We start from the raw sequence: 21,827 nt of genomic DNA, 5'->3' as shown, positions 1-21,827 counted from the left end.
TGGCTCTTAGATTCAGCCTGCCACAAACCTAGCCATTGCAGCCATTTGGAGAGTGAATTTATGGATGGAAGATCTCTCTCTCTCTCTCTCTCTCTCTCTCTCTCTCTCTCTCTGTAATTCTGCTTTTCAAATAAATAAAAATAAACCATTTTTAAAAGGAAAGAAAAACATCATGTGATCATGAGCAGATAGAACTGTAATGGGATCAAGTGGAGGCAAGCGGCTGAAACACAAAGTCCAATTTGTTAATGAGGATGGAAAGGAGAGGAATATTCCAGAAAATCTGATAGCATTCAAGAATAAAATAGTCCCATTAAATCTTATTTTGACATTTCCATTCAATTTAATTAACTTTTTTGAGTGTTTATTTTATGTAAAGCATTTTATTAGGTTATGAAATATAGAAATGGATATTTTCCCAGTGCTAAAAAATGCAAGGGTTTTGGTTAGGTAGTAGACACAAATATTAGTTTATCACAGAATCGGTAGAAAATGGAATTGAATGGTAAGTATATTTTGGTGCAAACATTTTGAAATCCATGCACACTTTCATGAATTTTTGAAAGCCATGTTAATACCAGGCAGCAAAGAAAGAGGAGGCAGAAATGAAGAGTGTATGTTTTGAGGATGAATGAGTAGTTTCTCAGTTGATTTCTGTTTGCTCTTTCCTTAAAGATGATGGACTAGCAGTGGGGTGGCAATGGACCGTATGCTGAGGTGGAAAGGACGCTGACTGGAGACAGAACACAGAGGACCTAGCCCTTCACCTGTCACTAACTGCTAGCATGGTCTTGAACCATTGCTTAACTTCTATAGTAATTTCTTCAGTTGTAAAATAAAGTTTCTGAGTAAAATGACCTTTACAATTATATTACCTTCTGTATTTGTTGTATTCAAAATGTCTGCAGTGTTTCTAAAGAAAAAATTCAAGTCACCTAACAAAAATGCCCATGTAATTTAAGAAACTGATGCCAAGTAGAAAGCATTTCTACACACGTGTCTTTTACTCTTTCAGTCTTACGGTGTATGTGTGTGCCCACACATGCACACCTGCTGTTGTAAATGCAAGGCTTTGTCTGAGAATTTTCAAGAGCAGCCTCCAATCAGTCCTTTTCTTTCTTTCTTTTTTTTTTTTTTTTCATCTTTGATAGATGAGTGGTTTTAAATTCTGGGCTCGGGCTATGTGACAACGGTCTTCAAATTTCAATGGAAAAGAGACATATGAAGCACACACAAAGCAGGATTAGAATAAAGAAAAAGAACGGTCCACTTGAAAATTCACCTGCTCTCCCCATCTCCATGGTTCTCTTTGTAACCAAGCACTCAACAGCTTATAAAATGGAGCTGTATGCTAGGAGCTGTAACATATAAAACCTAAAAAATTAGTGCCTTAATACAACGTTATTCCTCATTCAAAGGACAGTGGGTGAGGAGTGATGATGGTTGTGGTGCTGTTGTGTGTGAGTTCTATCCTCACGCAGGAACCTGAGTTGCTACACTGTTCCCCACAAAACAGGACTTCTCAGGATACCTGCGTGTGAATATTCAGATCGCAAACCTAGGGTCTGGCAAGGGTGAGGGAGAAGGGGCCTTCCTGTAAGATTTTACCGCTCGTGCCTGATATCACTCCTGCCCACGCTTCACTGGCATAATCCCACTTGCACGGATTCTGAAAAATGGGGTCTAGCTGTGTGCCAAGGAAGACAAAGAGCAGATGTTGATTAATGCAAGGTAGTCCTCATCTCTTACTCAGGAATATTGATTCTGTCTAGCAGTTCCCTGTCAACTTCTTCCCTTCTATGGGAATATTCTGGAACCACTAACCTAGCAATTTAGAGCTGAGTTAGATTACTGCTGAAGCATTTCACTTGAAGGACCAGGTCAAACCATTATTTGCAGCCACTGCCTAAAACACAGAGAATCTATCTCATACAGGGCTGTGAAGCTGTGAATTAAAAGTGTTGTAGAAAATTCACAAAAGGAAAATAATTGCTAAGAGCCCTTGGGAAGCTATGAGGGCAAACAGTTTTGAAAGATGTCAGTCACCAAAAATCTAAAGAAGCTTATCTGGGGGTTTGCTGAGGGCAAATGTACCCACTGATCTGATTAGTGCGCGCTCCTTGGACCATGTAAGCTTCACTCGCAAAAGACTTGGAATCCAGGCCCAGGAGAAATTATTTTTTTTTTTTTTTAAGATTTTATTATTATTGGAAAGCCGGATACACAGAGAGGAGGAGAGACAGACAGGAAGATCCTCCATCCGATGTTTCACTCCCCAAGTGAGCCGCAACGGGCCGGTACTCGCCGATCCGATGCCGGGAACCAGGAACCTCTTCCAGGTCTCCCATGTGGGTGCAGGGTCCCAAAGCTTCGGGCCGTCCTCGACTGCTTTCCCAGGCCACAAGCAGGGAGCTGGATGGGAAGCGGAGCCGCCGGGATTAGAACCGGCGCCCATATGGGATCCCGGGGCTTTCAAGGCGAGGACTTTAGCCGCTAGGCCACGCCGCCGGGCCCCCAGGAGAAATTATTTAAGAGGTTTGGGACGGAGGCAACCTTATTCATCTTTTTACTCTCATTATCTTCCAGAGTGAGTGCCCAGCACAGACAAGATATATGATAAACATTTATGATAAATGAATCGTGGAATGAAACAGTTATCTTCTGGATTTGGGTCCTTAAGCAGTTTGCATTAATATTTTGAGTTCCCTTAAAAATAGCATTTGGATAGTTTATTTTAGCAATTATTCATAAATACTCACTGCTTTATGTATGCCCTGCCTTTTCAGCAACTAAGGAATTTTTTTCCGGCCAAGTATTAAGAACAATGTCTGCCACTAGTGAGAGACAGAGACGGAGAGATGGAGAAGCTAGAGAATCAACTTATATGTAGTTAGTGCTTGTTTTACTTCTTGAAATGTCTATAAAAGATCTGCTGCTATGTGTTACCCTTTTCAGTGTCAAACCCAGGGTTTTCCACCTTGACACCACTGGCATTTGCTGCTGGCCAGTTGTTGGCTAAGGGAGCTGCCATGCACGCCGCAAGCAGCAGTGCAGCAGCCCCAGCCTCCGCCACCTGACGCCCGCAGCATCACCTTCTCCCTACTGGGACTGTCACAGTGTCTCTTGGAGAGCAAATGACCCAGGCTGGGCGTCACTTTCCAACCTAATATTAATAGAAAAACATATTTCCCTGCATTTTATTCAAAGCTATGAAGACAGGCTTAAGGAAAAACGTATGTTCCACATTTCTCTTAGCTTATTGTTGAGGAGTTTGGCAGACAGCTTTATCTATTTTGAAATTATCTGGTTAAAAGATCATTATTTTAGGTTAATTTTCTCCTTGAACAACTTTAACTTCGGGGATGCAAATTCATGAACTCAACATCTTTTGTAGACATATTGTGATTGTCTACACCAATTCTGCTGAATTCCATTATTGGGCATCAGTCCATCATAGCTAGCAAGTAACTGAATAGTTTTTTTTTTATCTATTTCATTATTGTATTTTAAAATATTATACAAGTAAAATATAAATAAAAATAGTAGCCTTTTCATTACATCTCCCCACAAGATTCAGTCCCTGGAAAGAAACTGGTGATTCCAATTGCTTCTGGAATTGACTATTTGGTATCTAATGGGTTTGCCAATGGTCCCAAATACAAAGGACCTCTTTCCTTGGCGTGGCCCCAAGTAATCAGCCTCAAGCCAGAGCTGCTCAGAGGACAGCACAGGACAGTGGGAAGGCCTAGTTCCCTAAAGAAACGCCACCTAAACAAGCAGTTTGCTAGGGGTAGGGGCGTGTCCAGGATATAGAAAATGAGCAATTGGGGAACCCTTCCTGCTTGCAAAACGTTTTTCTGCTTCCTATGTTGACAAGTCTAAATTAGCCCAATTTCTCGGGTTTAACCCATTTTTTCTTTTTTTTTTTAAGATTTTATTTGTTTTTATTGGAAAGTCAGATATTCAGAGAGGACGAGAGACAGAAAGAAAGATCTTCCGTCCGATGATTCACTCCCCAAGTGAGCACAATGGCCGGTGCTATGCCAGTCCGAAGCTGGGAACCAGGACCCTCGTCCGGGTCTCCCACACGGGTGCAGGGTCCCAAGGCTTTGGGCCGTCCTCGACTGCTTTCCCAGGCCACAAGCAGGGAGCTGGATGGGAAGTGGAGCAGCCAGGATTAGAACCAGCGCCCATATGGGATCCAGGGCGTTCAAGGCGAGGACTTTAGCTGCTAAGCCATGACGCCGGGCCCATAACCCATTTTTTCTTTGTGGTCATCCCGTCCCCTCTGAGAATGTTGTAGGATGAAGTTTCCTAAACGTCCTCTAACAAAGCAGCTTCTGCTCCTCCCTGACTCTGCGGGCGTCCCAGTGCCCATTTACCTAAACCCGCAAGCTTCCTTAAGCCAATGATTCCAGCTTTTGATTCTTTTAGATGCTATCTAAGTTCCCCCTGTTAGACAAATGCAAGGATTAACATTGGTCTGCTTCCCCTTCACTTTTGCTTCTCCTTACTCTTTTAATCACATTTTTTCTAAATGTTGAGTTGACAGTGTATCCTGACATCTTTAGTGACATCCCCATAACAACGTCTCCTCCTTACTGTCCTTGTGGGCACGTTTTAAACTTTACTTTCTCCCCTTTTTCATTGAATGTTGATTTGAGAGAGAGAATAACATGTGGCCATCATACCTTCAGCAGGAAACGAAGATGACTTTTAGCCACTTTGGAATGACTGTTAGAAGGTAGAAGGCCAATTTCACCTTCACCTCTGTGTTTAGCATAAATGACACTACCAGACTTTTTCAACATTTAAAAACAAGAATAAAATGTTATTTCTGATTTTTAACTAAAATCTGTATTATTTTTTTTTCTATCATAATTTTTGTATTATTTTTAGCATCAAGAAGTTAGGATCATCCAGAAAAGAACAACCAAGGAGTAGAAAAATACCCTATTGACATGACAGATGAAAAGATACTAGGTGAGAAAAACATGTCTATAATAAAGCCTATAATTTGGAAATTGCAGGAACCAAAGTCAAGCAGTTAATTACTAACAAAGATGGCAACCGTGTTTCCTTTGTCTTCCACAGCGAATACACAATTAGCACTTAATACTAAGACTGGGGAATAAACCATCTATAATCTACTGAAAAAGACCATCTGCTTCTGTAAATTTTGTTCTCATACACTTGCCAAAAGAAGAGACCGTATTAACAAAACAATGGGCCCTGCACTGTTAATTGCTAGGTTGTTTGCAGTTGTGCTGTTGCTATTAGAATTTAATAAGCCATTCCTTCTGCTAAATTAATAGGCAACCAAGATTATGTAATAGCTGCTTTCAGCTGCTAATTATTTTTTCCATAATTCCTTCTCCTCTCTGCCCCCACTTCCACTTTTTTTTTTAAACCAGGAACACGGAGAGGAAACTGCCAATATATCATCAGCAAGTCCTTGGCCCTCATTTTCAGAGCTATTTACACCAACATCAGTTGCACAAGCAGTGAGTTTAAACCTGGAGACCAGTAGCTCAGGAAGGTAGAGTATGCAGAGGCTTTATACAGAAAGAGAAAGGCAGCAATTGGCCTCAGGGCGCCACTTTTCATTGCGTGGGATTAGAGCTAGCTTTGAACTGGTCTAATAGCATCCGTTTCAAGCAGCAAGGGAGAAATGGGATATTAGCAAGCACAATGGGGCATGTTTGGGCAGAGAGCAGGAGAGATTTGGGGAGGGGCCTAAAGAACCATAGGAAGGCAGCTCTGTGCTTTCTGTCAAGCCCTGTTTTAATATGCCAGTGTCCATTCAGCATACGTAGCAACAGGAAATTTTCCAAGTGGCACAGTAATACTGAAATGGAAAGGTAGTATGCATTTTTAATTTTGCCAAACAAGGGCATTTTACAATGGCGCAAAATCTATTTTGCACTTTAGTTTTATGTTGATCTTAACTCACACCCCCATACAATCTACACGCGTGCGCTTACATACACACACACACTTACATAACATCATCTGCAATAAAGGGTTCCTTTAAATTGATTTGAATTCAGCATCCTGAAAGTTGAGCATTTCTTACTTTGGGTCATTTTAAAAGAAAAAAAAAAAAGGAAGGCAAGTACGTTCAGCAACCTGTGCAGAAAGGGCATGGCCGAACAGAAGCAATTTCCTAACTTGCTTTGTAGAAATCTAGCTGACTGGGGTAACGCAAAGCATTCCACAGGGAAACCCGTGGCTGTTCAAGCAAGGTCATGTACTCCCGTGGGGCTCCCCTTTCCTTATCCATAAAAGATGAGTCGGACTAGCTGATTCATTCATTGCATCACGCCAGCACAAAGCACGCACACTCGTTCCATGGCCGGCACTATGCTGAGCACCACATCTCGTTTCATTTCAGACTTTACAGTTGTGTTCTACACCAGCAGTGAACTAAACTGCAATGCAAAATGAACAAATTCAAGATGTGCTACACAGAGGCGAATGGACATGTGGGTGAAAGAAGGTATTCGTTCTTACAAGATTCTAGGGTGAGGCTTCAAAGATGTGACATTTGAGAGGAAGGGCATGTCAAGCAGAGCAAGTCGTAGGCAAGAGTAAAGCCAGGCGGCTGCCGGGCCGATCCCGCGGGAAGACAGCGGGATGTCCAAGGCGAGGTGCTGTCTCGGCTTTTCACCGAGGACGGGCAGCAAGTCATCCAGTCCGCAGCCCTGAGGGTGGCAAACGCGAGACCAGGGTGCGACGCTCGTGACAAAAGCGCCTTGGCCTAGGGCTGTCACAGTGCGACGGCAAGGAAGGGCGGTCTACCTGGCACACGGCCCTGCGGCCGCCCGCAAGGGCTCCAAAGAGCGGACTTGTTTCCCCCACAGTTGCAGCACTGCCTTTCTCCTCCCACCAGCATCACAGGCCGTCACACCTCCCCAGCCCATCCTCCTGGGGCACGCAGAGTCATGGGAGCCCGAAGTTGGCTCTTGGCGTTCCGGAACCGCTCTGCCCCACACCACGGGGTCGCCTAAGGTCGCCGCGGCATCACGTCCTCCGGTCCCTTCAAACCGCTGGGCTGGCAACCCGTTCGCGTCCCGCAGGCGCCTGCCTGAGTACGCAGGCGCGTTGGCTGCGGCCGAAGCCGCTTCCGGGTGCCGTGGCCCAACTTCCGCTTCACACCACTCCTCTCGTGCGCAAACGGCCAATCGCGTCGGAGGGAGCTCGCGGTTCCTGCGCGGCCTCCGGTTGCCGTTGCTGCCGCGGGGCCGTTTCCCGCGCGCCGCCAGCCCGCCTCTCCGGCAGCCGCAGCCCCGGCTCCTCCCTCGGCCGGCCCCCGGGGCGGAGTCTGCGGGCTCGCCCTCCCCTGGCCGCCTCAGCCGGCGAGCCGACAACCGGGTCCCCTCCCCGCAGCAACACGGCGTCTCCCGCTCGCCGCGAAGACAGGGGCTTCCCCGCCGCCGCCGCCGCCGCCGCCTCCGGCCGAGCCCCGCCGCGCCCGCGGCCCGCGGCCGCCGTAAGTCCCGAGGGCGAGCGGGCTCGCTGGGGATGCTGAGGGGGCGGGATGGCCGGTCGCCCCCCGCCGCCCCGCGCGCGCTCCCACGACCCCACCCGAGCCCGGCCGACCCGCCACCTGCGCGCCGCGTCCGGAACTCACTTCTTTCCACGCCGTCCCCTTCCCCGCCGCGGCGCGGCGCCTGGCAATGCGGGTCCAGTCCGGGGCTCCGCCGGGGCGCCGCGGCACCTGTGGTTCGGGAATCGTCTAAGTTTTGCGGGGCGTTTTAGGGAGGGGCCGGCGGTCGTGGCAGACGGCAGGCGAGAACTCTTGGCGCCCCCCTGCGCGGCGGCGGATGCCATTGTCTGCTCCGCGCCTTGGCTCCTAGCCTGTCACCTCGCTCGGGCTGGGTCAGTGATGGAGGGTAGCCCACAGACGGCGGTACTCAAGGAAAGCTGCCCCTGAACCGCCTCGGAGGCTGAAGCCATTGTTTTTTAACACCCGTTTCTCAAATTGTGGGACCCCGAGATTTGCCGCAAAAATCAAAGCGTTCGTGTTTACTAAGACACTTGTACCTTGCAACCGAATTTCGTCCCGTATTACTACATAATTTATTTAAAGAGAATGCATTGTGGTGTTCTTTTACAAAGTGGTAGGGCGGCCACAGGACCCTCCTACAGACAACCTTAAACCCATCCTCTCTTAAGCAAGCAAGCCCCCCCCCTTCTGGCCGCCACCAAGATCCAGGAAAGCAAGCCTCATTCTTTTCCAACTTCTGCTAACGGATTTGCTTTAAATGCCCGCTGGCAGCTTCACACCTGCTGCCCCTTGTGCGAATGCCGCCGGTTTTGCAACTCACAGAGAGGCAGTTGGATATCCCTGAATGATGTCTGTGGGTTTTGTGCCACTGAAGCATGTTAAAAAACAGTAATCAGCTGTAAGTTTAATAAAGTTGAAATTGTCGTGTCACAAATTCCCAGTTATCTTGTTGATGTCATCTTACACTACTAGGATGTCGTATCGCATGATTTCATATAGAAATTTCGGGTTCAGTCTATTCTATCTTGGTTGTGTAAATCCCCCCCCCTCGTGTTGGAGATGGTGCGGTGAACAGGAAGTCAGAGTGCAATCTTCCTTGCCATGGTTAAGAGAAAGCGCAAGACCTGGCTCAATCCTGCTTGCAGCCGAGCAGGCCACTTACAGTGAGCTTGGCTCAAAACAAATCCCAAATCAGGATAAACAAATTAACTTACGTCTAAAAGGCACTGGAATTCGGTGTCCATTCCATCAGCAAATGCAGTCTTACAATGTCCCTGAATGTATAAAGCTGCTGTTTTAATCCTTTAAAGCCTTGTTTTTCACAACATTACATCAGATCAGTTCCTAATTATGCCAGTATTTATGTTGGTGCTTTAAAATGAGATAAGAGATAATTAAGACTTTATATATTTTATTAAGAAAAACTTTTTTGTGGAATCCTCTTTTTTGGGCAAATATTTTAGCTTCCAGTTTTTTCACAGTATGCTAGCATAAATGGAAGACTGGGACAGCCTGGGGCTGCAAAATACTGAGCTCCTGTTCATTGCAAACATACCTAAACTAATTGATGTCTACAGTTCTCTTTGGATGCATCTAGGCTGTGTGTGATCTACGGACACAGGTAGCAACTAGTCTCCAAGTCACAAGGGGCAGCTTTTGCTTTAGAAATTTCACTGCCAATATTCCTGCTTTTCGTCTTTCCCCCAGTCCTTCCTCTCCAAACTTATGTGGACCACAGTGAGGTGGCACGGGAGCTCACGAAGAGATTTTTAAAGGAAAGAGACCTTTCTAAAGGAATTTCCCGCTGGTTTATCAAAATATTGATGGCTGCTGACCATCAGCTAGATTCCCGTTCCCTAAGTTTTTCTGAAAAAGCTAAAATATGAATCTTCCTGTGTTGACTGCAGGTACCTCGTGTAATTTTGACTTTGCTTGTTTTAACAGATGCAGTTTATGTTGCTTTTTAGTCGTCAGGGGAAGCTTCGACTGCAGAAATGGTATGTGCCACTGTCAGACAAAGAGAAGAAAAAGATCACAAGAGAACTTGTTCAGACTGTCTTAGCACGGAAACCGAAAATGTGCAGCTTTCTCGAGTGGCGAGATCTGAAGATTGTTTATAAAAGGTATAGCTCTCGTTTATCAGAAATAAGAAATAAGAGGATCAAATGTTAGGTCATTTATTATATGGAGATGGCAGATTTTTGATGATGACATTTAGAAACAATGGTTAATAAAGCATTTTTAAAATAACTGCTGTTTAGATTGATTGTCCAGGCTAACATGAAAGTGGGGAAATCCTGTTCAAACGAATTATGTGAAGAGGTAAATGATTGTTCATGATTTATCATCTTTTTTGGAGAAACTCAGTTCGCTTCATTGCAGGGGTGAATAGGGTCAGGATTGTAGCTATCTCTGACTTTAGAAAAGCGGGGCTATCTAACAGCTCACTAAGCCCTTTCCCTGAAAATCCATAGAGGAATAACTGATGTTTGACGTGGCTTTTGTCTGACTTTGAGAACCTTCCGAGCACCTCTTCAGTCATACAAACGTGTACAGACTTTGCAGAGAAGCCATCTGCTTGTTAGTAGCGGCTGTTCCAAGTGCACTTGTTGCTGTCGTGGTGATGTGAGTAGGTATGACAGATCGTTTTGCAAAGAGATTTTTTTAACTTGTGTGTTGCAGAATGACTCATAGATTGCCTTTTGTGTATCTTTATGAAACTCTTTGACACCTTAAAAGAAATGTCAAGGTTATTCAAAGCGGACTAAATGAAATATAACTTCTCTTTCTACCGAACATTCTTGAAGGAACACTTTTGTTTCCTCCCTATTTATGTACCCTTTCGAATAATTTACTGAATTAAAGGTAAGAGCATTTCTGCATATAAACAGTTCCCTTGTATTTGAGCGTGCAGATAGCTAACCGTTGGAGATGCAAAATGGCCAAGAAGGAGGTCTGCTGCTCTTCTCAGCTTTCCTGTATTGCACTCCAAAGGATGGGGTTGTTTGTTCAGGAGGTGTGGCCGCGCAGAGGCGGAGAAAAGGGAATTTTGGAGGCAGAAAGCATTTCTTAACTACTGGAGACTCCCCTTTTATTCTAGAAGGGATTTAGCCACCTCTGGGTGATTTTGTATCCAGGACCTTGTTTAGTACTTATTGGAAAGATCATGGAAACGTCATAGCATTTGAGAGCTGGAGGATGTCTTAGAATAATTCATCAAATGCTTTAAAAAAAAAAGTGCCAGTGCAGGTACTCAAGTGGCATCAGGAGTGAGAGTCCTTCTATGCTTTGAACAGGAGACAGTTTCTGAATTTGAAAACCATTTTTGTTGATGAACTCTCAGTTTTATGAACAATGAGAATTTGAGAGAAATGACTTGTCAAGATAATATGCTAATTAGAGGTGGACCACAACCCCAAGCTGAATTATCAAGCAGGGGTCAAAAAAGATTTGCTTTTTCTTAAAGCTAGAAATAGGATGGTTAATGGGGGCCAGGTGGGGTGAGACTGGCACCTGGGGGTCCAGTAGGAAATTACACATTCCAGAGGACCTGCACAGCGGACCCGAGAGCTGTTGGCCAGGTGCGTTTTGGAAGATGTGCTCACTCCGAGAAGCAGAGAGAGAAGGGAAGGGAAGAATGCGGTGATTTCCATATTCCTGGTTTGGCTAACAGGCTGATAGAAAATGCAAGCTTTGGGGAACACTGACTTTGGGGTGTCTATGTGGCTTTTGTTGAGAGTTACCCTGTTTTCTGCTGGGATTTGGTGGGCATGGAGAGCACCAGCATTCTACGAGAGCTTAAGGAGGGACCCCCACAGTGGAATGAGACCCAGAGAGCGTAAGTTCTAGTCAGTAAGGTCAGGGGAAGCAGAGACTTTCAAGGGTTAGCTCACTCAGTGTAAGCCAAGAAAGAACTCAGTAGGTTTTACAATGACTGTTTCATACCTTTGCCACATTTTCACTCGGATGATAAAACTCTGTGTAACCCATCACAAAGTGTGGAGTCAGAAATTTGAATAGTGTCTGTGCTGGGCAGAGACAGGGAGAAGGTTTGAAAAATAAAAAGGTTGGAGAAGTGTAAACTTATTTCTAGATAGGGAAAGGAGTCCCCCGTGTGGAGAAGGAAAGTACCAGCAAGTGATTCAGTCCTAAGAATGAGCTGTTCATGGGAAGGAAGGAGAGCACACACCGCCCAGCCTGGCCCGCATCATACGACTGTTTCCTGCCTCCCTCCTTCCCTCCCTCCCTGCCTTCCATCCCTGCCTTCCTCCCTCCCTCCCTCTCTCCCTCCCTCCCTTTCTTTCTCTCTTTTTTTTCTTCTCTTCTTTTTATTTGAAGGAGAAAAAGAGACCTTGTATCCACTGGTTCACCCAGCCAGAGCTGAACTGCTCCAAAGCCACGATTTTCCTGCGGGTCTCCCACGCGGGTGCAGGGTCCAGAGGCTTTGAGCTGTGCTCTAGTGCTTTCCCAGGCCACAAGCAGGGAGCTGGACAGGAAGTGGAACAGCTGGGACAAGAACTGGCACCCATATGGGATGCCAGCACTGCAGGCAGAAGCTTAGTCTACTATGCTGTGGTGCCTCCCCCTCCCCTCCCCCCACAGTTTCTTTTAAAATCTATAAAAGAGTAGCTTAATACATACATCAAAGTGCCTTCCAGTGAAGGTAGAATAAACATGTAACAGCTTTAGTGAAATACATTGATATACAAAGGTGGAATTTGTTTTGTTTTGTTTTTCTATACTTCTCGTCTTACACTGAAAATATTCATGTATTGTAGCATTTAAAGGCATTTTTTTTAACATTTTGTTTATTTAAATTACTTAAAAGACAAGGCAAGAGAGAGAGATCTCCTGTTTATTGGTTCATTACCCAAATGAACCACAACACAACAGCCAGGACTGGGCAGATCCGAGCCAGGAACCAGGAGCTTCAGCCGACTCTGCTCTGGGCTCTGCCCTGGGCTGGCGAGGCACAGCCACCTGACACCTCCCTTGCTGCCTCCAGGCTCTGCATTAGCAGACATATGGAAGCAGAGCTGGGGCCGGGACTGCAGCTGCACAGCTCCAGACTGCATCCCTACCTCTCAAGTAGTGGCTCCAGGGCAGCTCCCCGATTTTGGGGTTTTGTGATGATTTATTTTTCCTTGACTAGCTGGAGGAGAACTTTGAGGAGTGAGTGTTCGTGGTTAGCTCTTGAGAAATTCGGAGAGAGCACTTTGTTCACGTCAGCAAATGTTTTCGTCATCTCTTTCATCATCTTCATCCCGAGTATTCAGCACACAGATGCCCCCTCTTGGGGGGGAGAGGTGGGGACATGCCTGATACAGCTGGGAAGACTGATGCTCGGTTCCCTTGCGACATTAGCTAATGTTATGACTTTGAACAAGTTGCTTTCCCTTTGGTTCCTGCTGTCTGAAATAAGATGTGCTTGAAGATTGGTTCATGATAGAACCTTGTATGAGTTTTTGTTCCTATTTGGACTGTATCTTATGTAACAGACACTGGATTAAAGTCTTAAAATTAAAGCATGAATACATGTATTTGAACATTACTAGCTTAGGATTTGTCAAAGAGAACAGTTTAGCAACATTTACCCACCGTCATCTGATGTTCAGCTGACTGCAGAGAAGTCATGTGTTTGCAATATAAGAATAGACACTTTCAGCTTCTCTCTGCCTGCCAGTAATTAGAGTAAGGCTTAATCCACTGCACTAAAAATAACCAAACATACCTTCTTCTTACTAGTCTATTATTAATTTTATTTCAGTTTAGACTTACAAATATGTACTATAAGAACAAAATGAGCCCATTCTTCAATTTTTAAAAACCATTTAGTCTTAAAAATAGGGTGTATAACCCCAGGTTCTCTTGGTAACCTTTTTTAAAAAATTATTTATTTGTTTTTATTGCAAAGTCAGATATACAGAAAGGAGGAAAGACAGAGAGGAAGATCTTCCATCCGATCATTCACTCCCCAAGTGACCACAATGGCCAGTGCTGTGCCGATCAGGAGCCAGAAACTTCCTCCGGGTCTCCCACACGGGTGCAGGGTCCCAAAGCTTTGGGCCGTTCTTGACTGCTTTCCCAAGGCACAAGTAGGGAGCTGGATGGGAAGTGGAGCTGCCGGGATTAGAACTGGTGCCCATGTGGGATCCGGGCGCTTTCAAGGCAAGGACTTTAGCTGCTAGACCATGCCGCCGGGCCCCTCAAAACTCTTAAAATACTGCTTTCATCACAATTTAGTTTTTTAATACAGTTGCTGGCTATGGTTTTTAATTTAACATTTAGGCTGTGGAGCTAATTGCTATTGCTGGGCAAGTTACTCAAGCCTGGCTCTCCCATAAACGGAAAAAATGCTATTTGTCTGCTAGAGTTGTTTGGAGGAGTAAAATAAAAAAGCACGGAGAAGCCTTAGCTAATATTTAGCGTGTCACTTGGAGCGCTTCCTTCGTCATCAGGACAGCTCTCTGTTCACCTACAAGAAAATAGTCTAATCTGATACTCTTGCATTTTGAGCTAATGTTGCTCTTGCTACTTAGACACATGGTTCCTCATGGTTTTTAAATTAATGTTCCCAGGGCCGACACCATGGCATAGTACGCTAAGCCTCTTTCTACGGCACCAGCATACCAAATGGGCACTGGTTCGTGGCCCAGCTACTCCACTCAGATCCAACTCCCTGCTAATGACCTGAGAAAGTAATAGAGGATGATCCAAGCCTTGGGAGCCGGAACTCACATACGAGACTCGGAGGAAGCTTCTGGCTTCTGTTTCAGATCTGTCCAGCTCCAGCTATTGTGGCCATTTAGGCAATGAACCAGCAGATGGAAGATCTTTCTGTCTTTTCTTTCTGTAAATCTGCCATTTCACTAAAAACTGAAAAATGTAAAACTAATTAAAGTTTTCAAATGATTCGTACAAGTTAGAACCTTTGACTAATGTTTAAGTTTTATTTATTTGTTTGTTTGTTTTTCATTTTATTTGGAAGGAAAGAGACAGAGATTATCTATCCACTGGTCCACTCCCCTGATGCCTGTGATGGTTAAGACTGGGCTAGAGCAAGGCCAGGTCTTCATCCAGGTCCCCCACGTGGGTAGCAGGAACACAGGTATGCTGGCACCCAGGCTGCATCCGCCAGCAGCTGGGTCATTTGCAGAGTAGATAGGCACTCTCACGTTGGGTGACAATATAACTGCTATACTAAAAGCCTACCCTAAGTACTGTTTTGTTTTGTTTTAAGATTTATTTTTATGTGAAAGGCAGATTTACAGAGTGGGGAGACAAAGATTCCATCTGCTGGATACCGTGCAGATGAGCATAATGGCTGGAGCTGAGCTGAGCTGAGCTGAAGCCAAGAGCCTGGAGCCAAGAGCTTCTTCCTAGTCTCTTACATGGGTGCAGGGGCCCAAGGACTTGAGCCAACTTTTGCTGCTTTCTTGGGCCATAAGTAGATCAGAGTTGGAGTGTCTTGAGACAGACTGGACCCCATGTGGGATCTGGCCCTTCAGGAGGAGGGTTAGTATGCTATTCCACCTTGCCAGTTCCAATTGTGTTATTTTTTTTAACTTTTATTATTATTATTTTATGATATATTTCTGTATTTATTTTTAAATGAACATGGAGTACTATGCATAATAAGTGAGACTGTATAAACATTAGATTGTTAAACTTTAGCATTGAAGTTTTGAAAATTTCATTTAAAGCACTTAGCAAACTTAGTATTTGGTTGGTACTGGCTAGTCCTCATATTTGGTTTTGAAAATATCACTTTTAATCTTTTAGTTTTCATAATCCAAGGCATTGTGTGTATAATTTGTTTTAATTTCGCCAAATTCAAAATTGGTAACTGAGTGGAAAGAGAGTTATAGCTGATTGCTTTCTAAACACATGGCAGCAGGACTGTGACGTGAGAGAGAAGACACGGTCGTTCAAGCTGGAGGCGATCAGGTGCCCTGGCACGCCTCCCAGGAACTTTTCTTTTCATGGTGATTAATGAGCACATTAAATACCCACTTTATAAAAGTGCAGAAGATTCTCCGTTTTAAATAATTAGTGAGTGACTATGGAAGTCAGGTGAAATGGATATGCAGTGAGAGTGACAGGGAGAAGTCTGACGCTCACGGCGAGCGTCCCAGTCCTGCGCCGTTCGCAGGCCCTCTGTTCTTGGGCCCGGTCGAGTTTTGGTTTTTGCTTTTTAATCTATCACTAAGGATGATAGTATTTGCTGTCGAAGGATCAAATAAAAATCTGTTTTTTTCTAAGATTGAAGTTAGTAGTGTTAATAGTTATTTTAATACCATTGAATAGGAATTTAATGCTAAAATTCAGGTTGTATATGTTTTCCTGGGTATTATTTTGGCATTAATGCTGTGATCAGTAATTACGTTATGTTTTTTAAAAAATCATTTACGTGCTCCTCAGCGAAAATTAACAATTTCGATTGAGACTAAGAATGTCTTGGGTTTTTATTTTTGTTCTTTTCAAAAGCCTTATCTGTTCTCAACCCATTGAAAAATATTCTTTCAGTCTTTCCCAAAGGACTTGCTATGTCACAAGTTTGCTCATTAACAAGTTTGGCTTCTCATGTACTAGAATCCTAATAAATAGGATGATAGGAGTCTCCTACTTTCTTCCCTCTGTTAGAAATAACGTCCTATTTAGGCAAATAACCCACTCTTCACTTTAATTCCATAGAACTTAAAACATTTGAGGCTAGATTGCAGTTTCCCACAAATGATAAGAACTTTCTGTTCTGTCTCTGACGTCTGTGATAACCTGGAGCTATTTTCCTTTGAGGGACGCAGGAGTTATTCCACAATCCTAAAAACCTTATTAGAAACAATTCTTGGGGCTGGCATGATAGCCTGTTCTCACTGTCCTGGGATCCCATATGGATGCCAGTTCATGTCCCAGCTGTTCCACTTCCCTTCCAGCTCCCTGCCTGAGGTCTGGGAAAGCAGTAGAGGACCACCCAAAGCCTTGGGACCCTGCGCCTGTGTGGGAGACCAGGAAGAGGCTCCTGGCTTCAAATCGGCTCAGCTCAGCTCTGACCGTTGGGACCACTTGGGGAGTGAACCAGTGGATGGAGGTTCTCTGTCTTTCCTCTGTAATTGATCCTTTCAAATGAAAATAAAATCACTGTTTTTGAAAAAGGAGATGAATTGACCTTTTATCTTAAGGTTTTCTCTCTGTATATGTTATACTTCAATAAAATGTTTCAAAACATGGACCTCTTGTTAATAGTGTCTTTAGTAAGTCATTAGTTGGAAGATTTACTTACACTTTGAATTAGTCACACAATACATTCTTTGATAAATTTAAGGAAGCTCCGAGTTTGCTGTGTTTTCCAATGTTCATTGGAGGGAGCTGTGTAAGAGGAAGAATGAAATCCTTTACCGTTTCTAAGTAGTGCAAAGGAGTGGTATCGTATTCTTTCGCTTGCAAATGCTTTTCAGCGTGTTTATGCATTTCCTGCACTTGCAGTCTAGGAGAAGTATTCTACACCGTTGTGAAAGAAAACGTAAGTGTGCTTATAGCATGGGATCTGGCATGATAGGCTTCAAAACTGTCTAGAAAACATGATCCCAGACTTTTGCACATTGTTTGTTTGTTTGCTTCAGGTACGCAAGTCTGTATTTCTGCTGTGCCATTGAGGACCAGGACAATGAACTCATTACCCTGGAAATAATTCATCGCTATGTGGAGTTACTTGACAAGTATTTTGGCAGCGTGAGTACATTTTACTTCAGAAAATGGAATGTCATAGTTTTTTTAAAAAGCTGTATTTAGTTTTGTTTGAAAAGTAAAGTTACAGAGAGAAGGAAAGACACACAGAGAAAGATCTTCCATCCGCTGGCTCACTCCTAAATGGCTGCAACAGTCAGAGCTGAGCTGATCTCAGGCTGGGAGCCAGGAGCTTCTTTCAGGTCTCCCACTTCGGCACAGGGACCTAAGCACTTGGGCCATCTTTTGCTGCTTTCCCAGGACAGAAGTAGGGAGCTGGATCTGAAGTAGAGCAGCTGGGACATGAACCAGTGCTCCTTTGGAATGCCAGCACCACAGGTAGAGGATTAGCATGCGAAATCAGTACACTGGCCCCAAATGCCATAGTCTTGTGTTTTTGTTTTATTCCTTTTAAACCCCTTTTAAAAACAGGTTTATTTGGTTGCCTTGGGCATTCTAAATGTGGAAGAAATCTAGAATGATGCTATTTCTTGTCAGTGGAGCTAGTTATAAACTTCTAGAATCGCTTGTCCTACAGACCTTGTTTTATTAAAATGAGAAGAATGAAGTTCAAAATAGTGAAATAGAAAGGAATTCAAGTATAAACATTACAATTCAGAAAGTACTCAATGTAGAAGTTAGATTTGGTTAACAGCTCAGCTCACATTACACAGGAAATATATTTAAAATCAGATTGATGAGTAGAAAGTTATTAGGAACCCGAAACCCACATCTTGTGTACCCCGTAGGCATTATATTTTCAAGTTCTTGAAATCTGAAAATGTAGCTTAATCTAACTCCATGACATTCAGTTAGCATGATGGCCATTTTTTTTTTAGAAAGAATTAAGATGGATTCAGTCTGGTCAGGTTTTGTTCACTTCCTTGTGATACTGATTGAGAATTGTTAGCTTCAGGGCTGATGTTTTTTGGTAATGAGCTCAAGCATCACTGCCTGAAATGCTGGACCCCACTGGGGGCCTGTTCCCATCCCGACAGCTTCTCTTCTGCTCAGCTCCCGGCCAGTGTGCGTGGGAAAGTAGCAGAAGCTGGCCCAAGGAATCAGGCTGCTGTGTACGTTCTGTACCCACAGGAGAGTCCTGCAGGAAGCTCCTGACTTTAGCCCAGCCCAGGCGCAACTGTTGCAGCCATTTGGGGAGGGAGCCAACAGATGAAAAATAACATGCTCTCTTCTCTATCTCTTTAACAGTGCCTTTCAAGTAAGTAAATCTTAAAACAAAACAAAGCAAAACAAAAAAACAAAAACAAACAGAAAAAAAAACCGCTTTCCTAAGTTTTAACAGTGGGTCTTTGTGGGTTTTTGTTTGTTTGCTTGCTTTTCAGGTGTGTGAACTTGATATTATCTTCAATTTTGAGAAGGCTTACTTTATTTTGGATGAGTTTCTTTTGGGAGGAGAAGTTCAAGAAACATCCAAGAAAAATGTCCTTAAAGCCATTGAGCAGGCTGATCTACTGCAGGAGGTAAGCTGCTCCTCTTGGCCAGTTGCTTGCATGTTGTGCTTCCGGGTGACAGTTGCAGCTTTGCATGTAGTGTCTTTCCTTCCATGGTTTATTGGATGGAATATGTGGCGGTCGCATCACAGTTCAGTCATCTGTGGATGAATGGTTCACTTTGGAGATGGTCTGTCAGTCAAACCTCTTTTTGTCGGCTTGTTTTGGAACCCCACATCACTAGAGTCTACAGTGTTAGAAGGCAGAAAGGAAAAGATTGGCCAAAAGTAACAGCTAAGAATGCTCCATCCATTGGTTTGTTTTGAATTACGTAACACAACCCCTTTTTCATTAGTGTGGAGTAATCAAAAGTTGACTATGAGATTAGGGTGTTTTTATTCCAAATTAGTTCATGTTTTCATCTCATGTCCATTAAGTACAAATGGAGCCAAACAAATCGATCCTATTTTCCAGTTACATGTTTTTTTAGAATCCTCTAGTTTTGTATTAGCCAAATTAGCCAAGTGCTCGTTTCTCTTGTTCTTAGATAACAAACCATGTTCAGTCAAAACTTCCCCATTCTTGACTTCCTTCTGTATCCCCGAAACTGTGATAACCCTTCTCCCTTTCCATTTAATAGTCATTCTGTGCTGCTTTTCTGTGTGATGTGTGTGTGTTATCTATTAGTGAAGTTTAAAATTTCAAAATTTCATAGATTTAAAAAAAGAAAAAGCCAGACTACTAAATTGAATTGTATTTTAGAGCTAATTATGGCTTTAGTCACATAGAAAATTTGTAGCATGAGGAGTTTCATTAAGATAGTGAAGTGTGTATATATATGAAAGATCTTGAGTGGGTTTTATTTGGGCTCATTTTCTAGAAACATTGAAAGCATGGTTTTGTGTTTTTAGTTTATTTTAGCCCCTTATTTACTACTTATTTATTAGTTTGTTCTTGTTTAATTATTAAAGGAAACTTTAAATTAATTTTATTTTAAAGCATTTTTGTTTAACAGAAATGTCAGGTGTTAGGGGAATGCAATATGTGAGAAGAGTATTTGCCTTTCTCCATTCTACTCTGATAATTTTCTACCTCTGTGGGAACCCCCTCGTGAATCATCACCAGGATCAATTTTGTGGGAGTTGCTCAGGTTGAGATGATATCATTTGGAATGTACAGGTATTAGATATGGAAGAATGCATTGGACATTTATTGGTCTTGTTACCAGAAAGAATAGTTAAGCTGCCTGCAAAAGTGAGGTATTTAGTTGGCATCTCTGGCACCAAGTGCTATTCAGTAGTGACATGAGCAAGGCTCTTTTCCTTGTGTGTGTAGTTTGCAGTGATGGTTAATCAGTCACAAACCATGTCATTTTGTACATTTTTTTTTTACATCAGCTGTGTTGACTACAAGCTCACATTCTGTTGTAAAATTGGCCTTCCAGTTAGCGTATCTTTATTTTGCTATTCACTAAGCAAACTTTTATTTTAACAATTAGGTCAACACCATGGTTAAGAATTGGGAAGTGTCCTTATTTGGGCCTTCCTTCGATCACTTTGATGTTTCACTATTGTGGAACTGTATTCTGTTCTATCAGAACCTGCTATTTCCTCCAAGGTTTTCATTTGCTGCTTAATTATATTAGCCTTTTAACATTTTCAAGGTTATTGAAGTTCAGCCTTGAAGTATTTAATGTCTACCCAGAAAAATAATACTTAGGGCATGATATCTATCTACTTGTGTCTGGATTATTTTTTCTAAATGTTAATGGGAGATTGTTATAACTTTGATATGACAATTATGCTATACTCCCTTATAGCATATATTGAATATTCAGCATATCAGGGGTTAAAAATGTCATTACAGGTCCACAGTTCCATTTGAAATTTTCCTTATCCGTTTTCATCCTTTTTGAAAAACAAATGGACTACTCGTGATGGATAGTTTCTTGTTTTTAGAAGAGAACTTTGGTCCTATATTTGACGTTCACATTGTTTTGTACAGAAGTCAAGCTTGAGTAGTAATATTAAGATGCTTTCTATGTAGCTGTATGGGTGACCTGTTTTCTTAGTCATTCAAGATTTGAGGAAACCAGATGGTGACCTGAGAGTGCATGAAAGTACACTGCAAGGCCAGGCACTGGTGCAGCTCCGCGCCAGGCTGGGCTCGCCACTGCTCTGCCCCCTCCGGCAGCAGACATTCAAAGGCAATGCAGTGCAGCCGAGTGTCCTTTCCTAAAACAAATGTGTGTATGTTTACACGTGATATAGGCTTACATCTCTGGGAGAGTAGTTGAATATCATGTTCATAAAATGCAAGGTGGAATGAGAAGCAGCACTGCACAGATGGTATCATGACAATAACATACGCATGTTAGCTAGTGCTGAGTGATTATGTGTGAGACTCACTGAGCTCCTTTGGACTGGTCTAAGGGCAGCTGGTTAACACCCAGCAAAGCCAGATCTGCCTCATTGTGGAGTTCTATGGAACCTTAACCACTGTGCCCTGTGTATTTATGGATTGTTTTGATATGTGCATTTTCATTGTTGTTTTAGATACGAACTTCTTTTGCCCCAGTCCTATAGCAGAGAGACTCCTAGCTCTCCAGCAGGTGTTGCTGTATGGAGCTGGTCTCTCAGATTAGCGATTTGCACTGCCCAGATTAACAGTACTAGAAATCTTTACGGGTTATGTAGATTAGTGTGTTCAAGTCATTTCTTATAGACTTTTCAAAATGTCTGGATCTATATTAGTTCTTTTGGCCTTATAGTTTGGGATATTAGAAATGATATTGCTTCCAAAATTGTAGATGCAGCTTTAAATTTATATAAGAAATTCGAATTAATTAGTTTCAATCTGAATCTTTTGAGTCATGATTCTTCTGTTTAGTGTAAGGCCTTCTACTTGAATTGACTGTTTCTAAACACCAAAGATAACTCACAGTGAACTTGTGTCTGTTGGTTTCAGGATATATGGAAATCACAAAGTAATTTTACTTCGTTTTAAGCTAGTGAAATAGACATTTTTACTCTTAAGAATGTTTATCTCCCTCAGAAAATTTTCCCAATTTTTTCCTTTTACCCAGTTTGCATAAATGTTACATCATTTAGGTAGTCCTTCATTTTATAGGCAAACAAGGGGCA

General features: G+C 43.1%; 1 protein-coding gene across 4 annotated transcripts in view; it reads left to right on the top strand.

The window, feature by feature from the left end:
* The first annotated feature begins 7,196 nt into the window (after positions 1-7,196).
* AP1S2 (adaptor related protein complex 1 subunit sigma 2) overlaps positions 7,197-21,827 on the top strand; it is a 28,463-nt gene continuing 13,832 nt past the window's right edge. The window contains exons 1-4 of one of the 4 annotated variants that reach the window (XM_058659235.1): positions 7,197-7,492; positions 9,455-9,633; positions 17,131-17,239; positions 18,577-18,714. In XM_058659235.1, coding sequence (XP_058515218.1) covers positions 9,455-9,633; positions 17,131-17,239; positions 18,577-18,714 — 426 coding nt within the window. In that variant the 5' untranslated portion in view covers positions 7,197-7,492. The remainder of the gene's footprint in view (positions 7,493-9,454; positions 9,634-17,130; positions 17,240-18,576; positions 18,715-21,827) is intronic. The other 3 variants (XM_058659237.1, XM_058659238.1, XM_058659236.1) reach the window with 3 other exon arrangements.

Source organism: Ochotona princeps, chromosome X (genome assembly GCF_030435755.1).
Source record: "Ochotona princeps isolate mOchPri1 chromosome X, mOchPri1.hap1, whole genome shotgun sequence".
Classification (NCBI taxonomy): domain Eukaryota; kingdom Metazoa; phylum Chordata; class Mammalia; order Lagomorpha; family Ochotonidae; genus Ochotona; species Ochotona princeps.
This window is presented reverse-complemented; position numbering and strand designations above follow the sequence as displayed.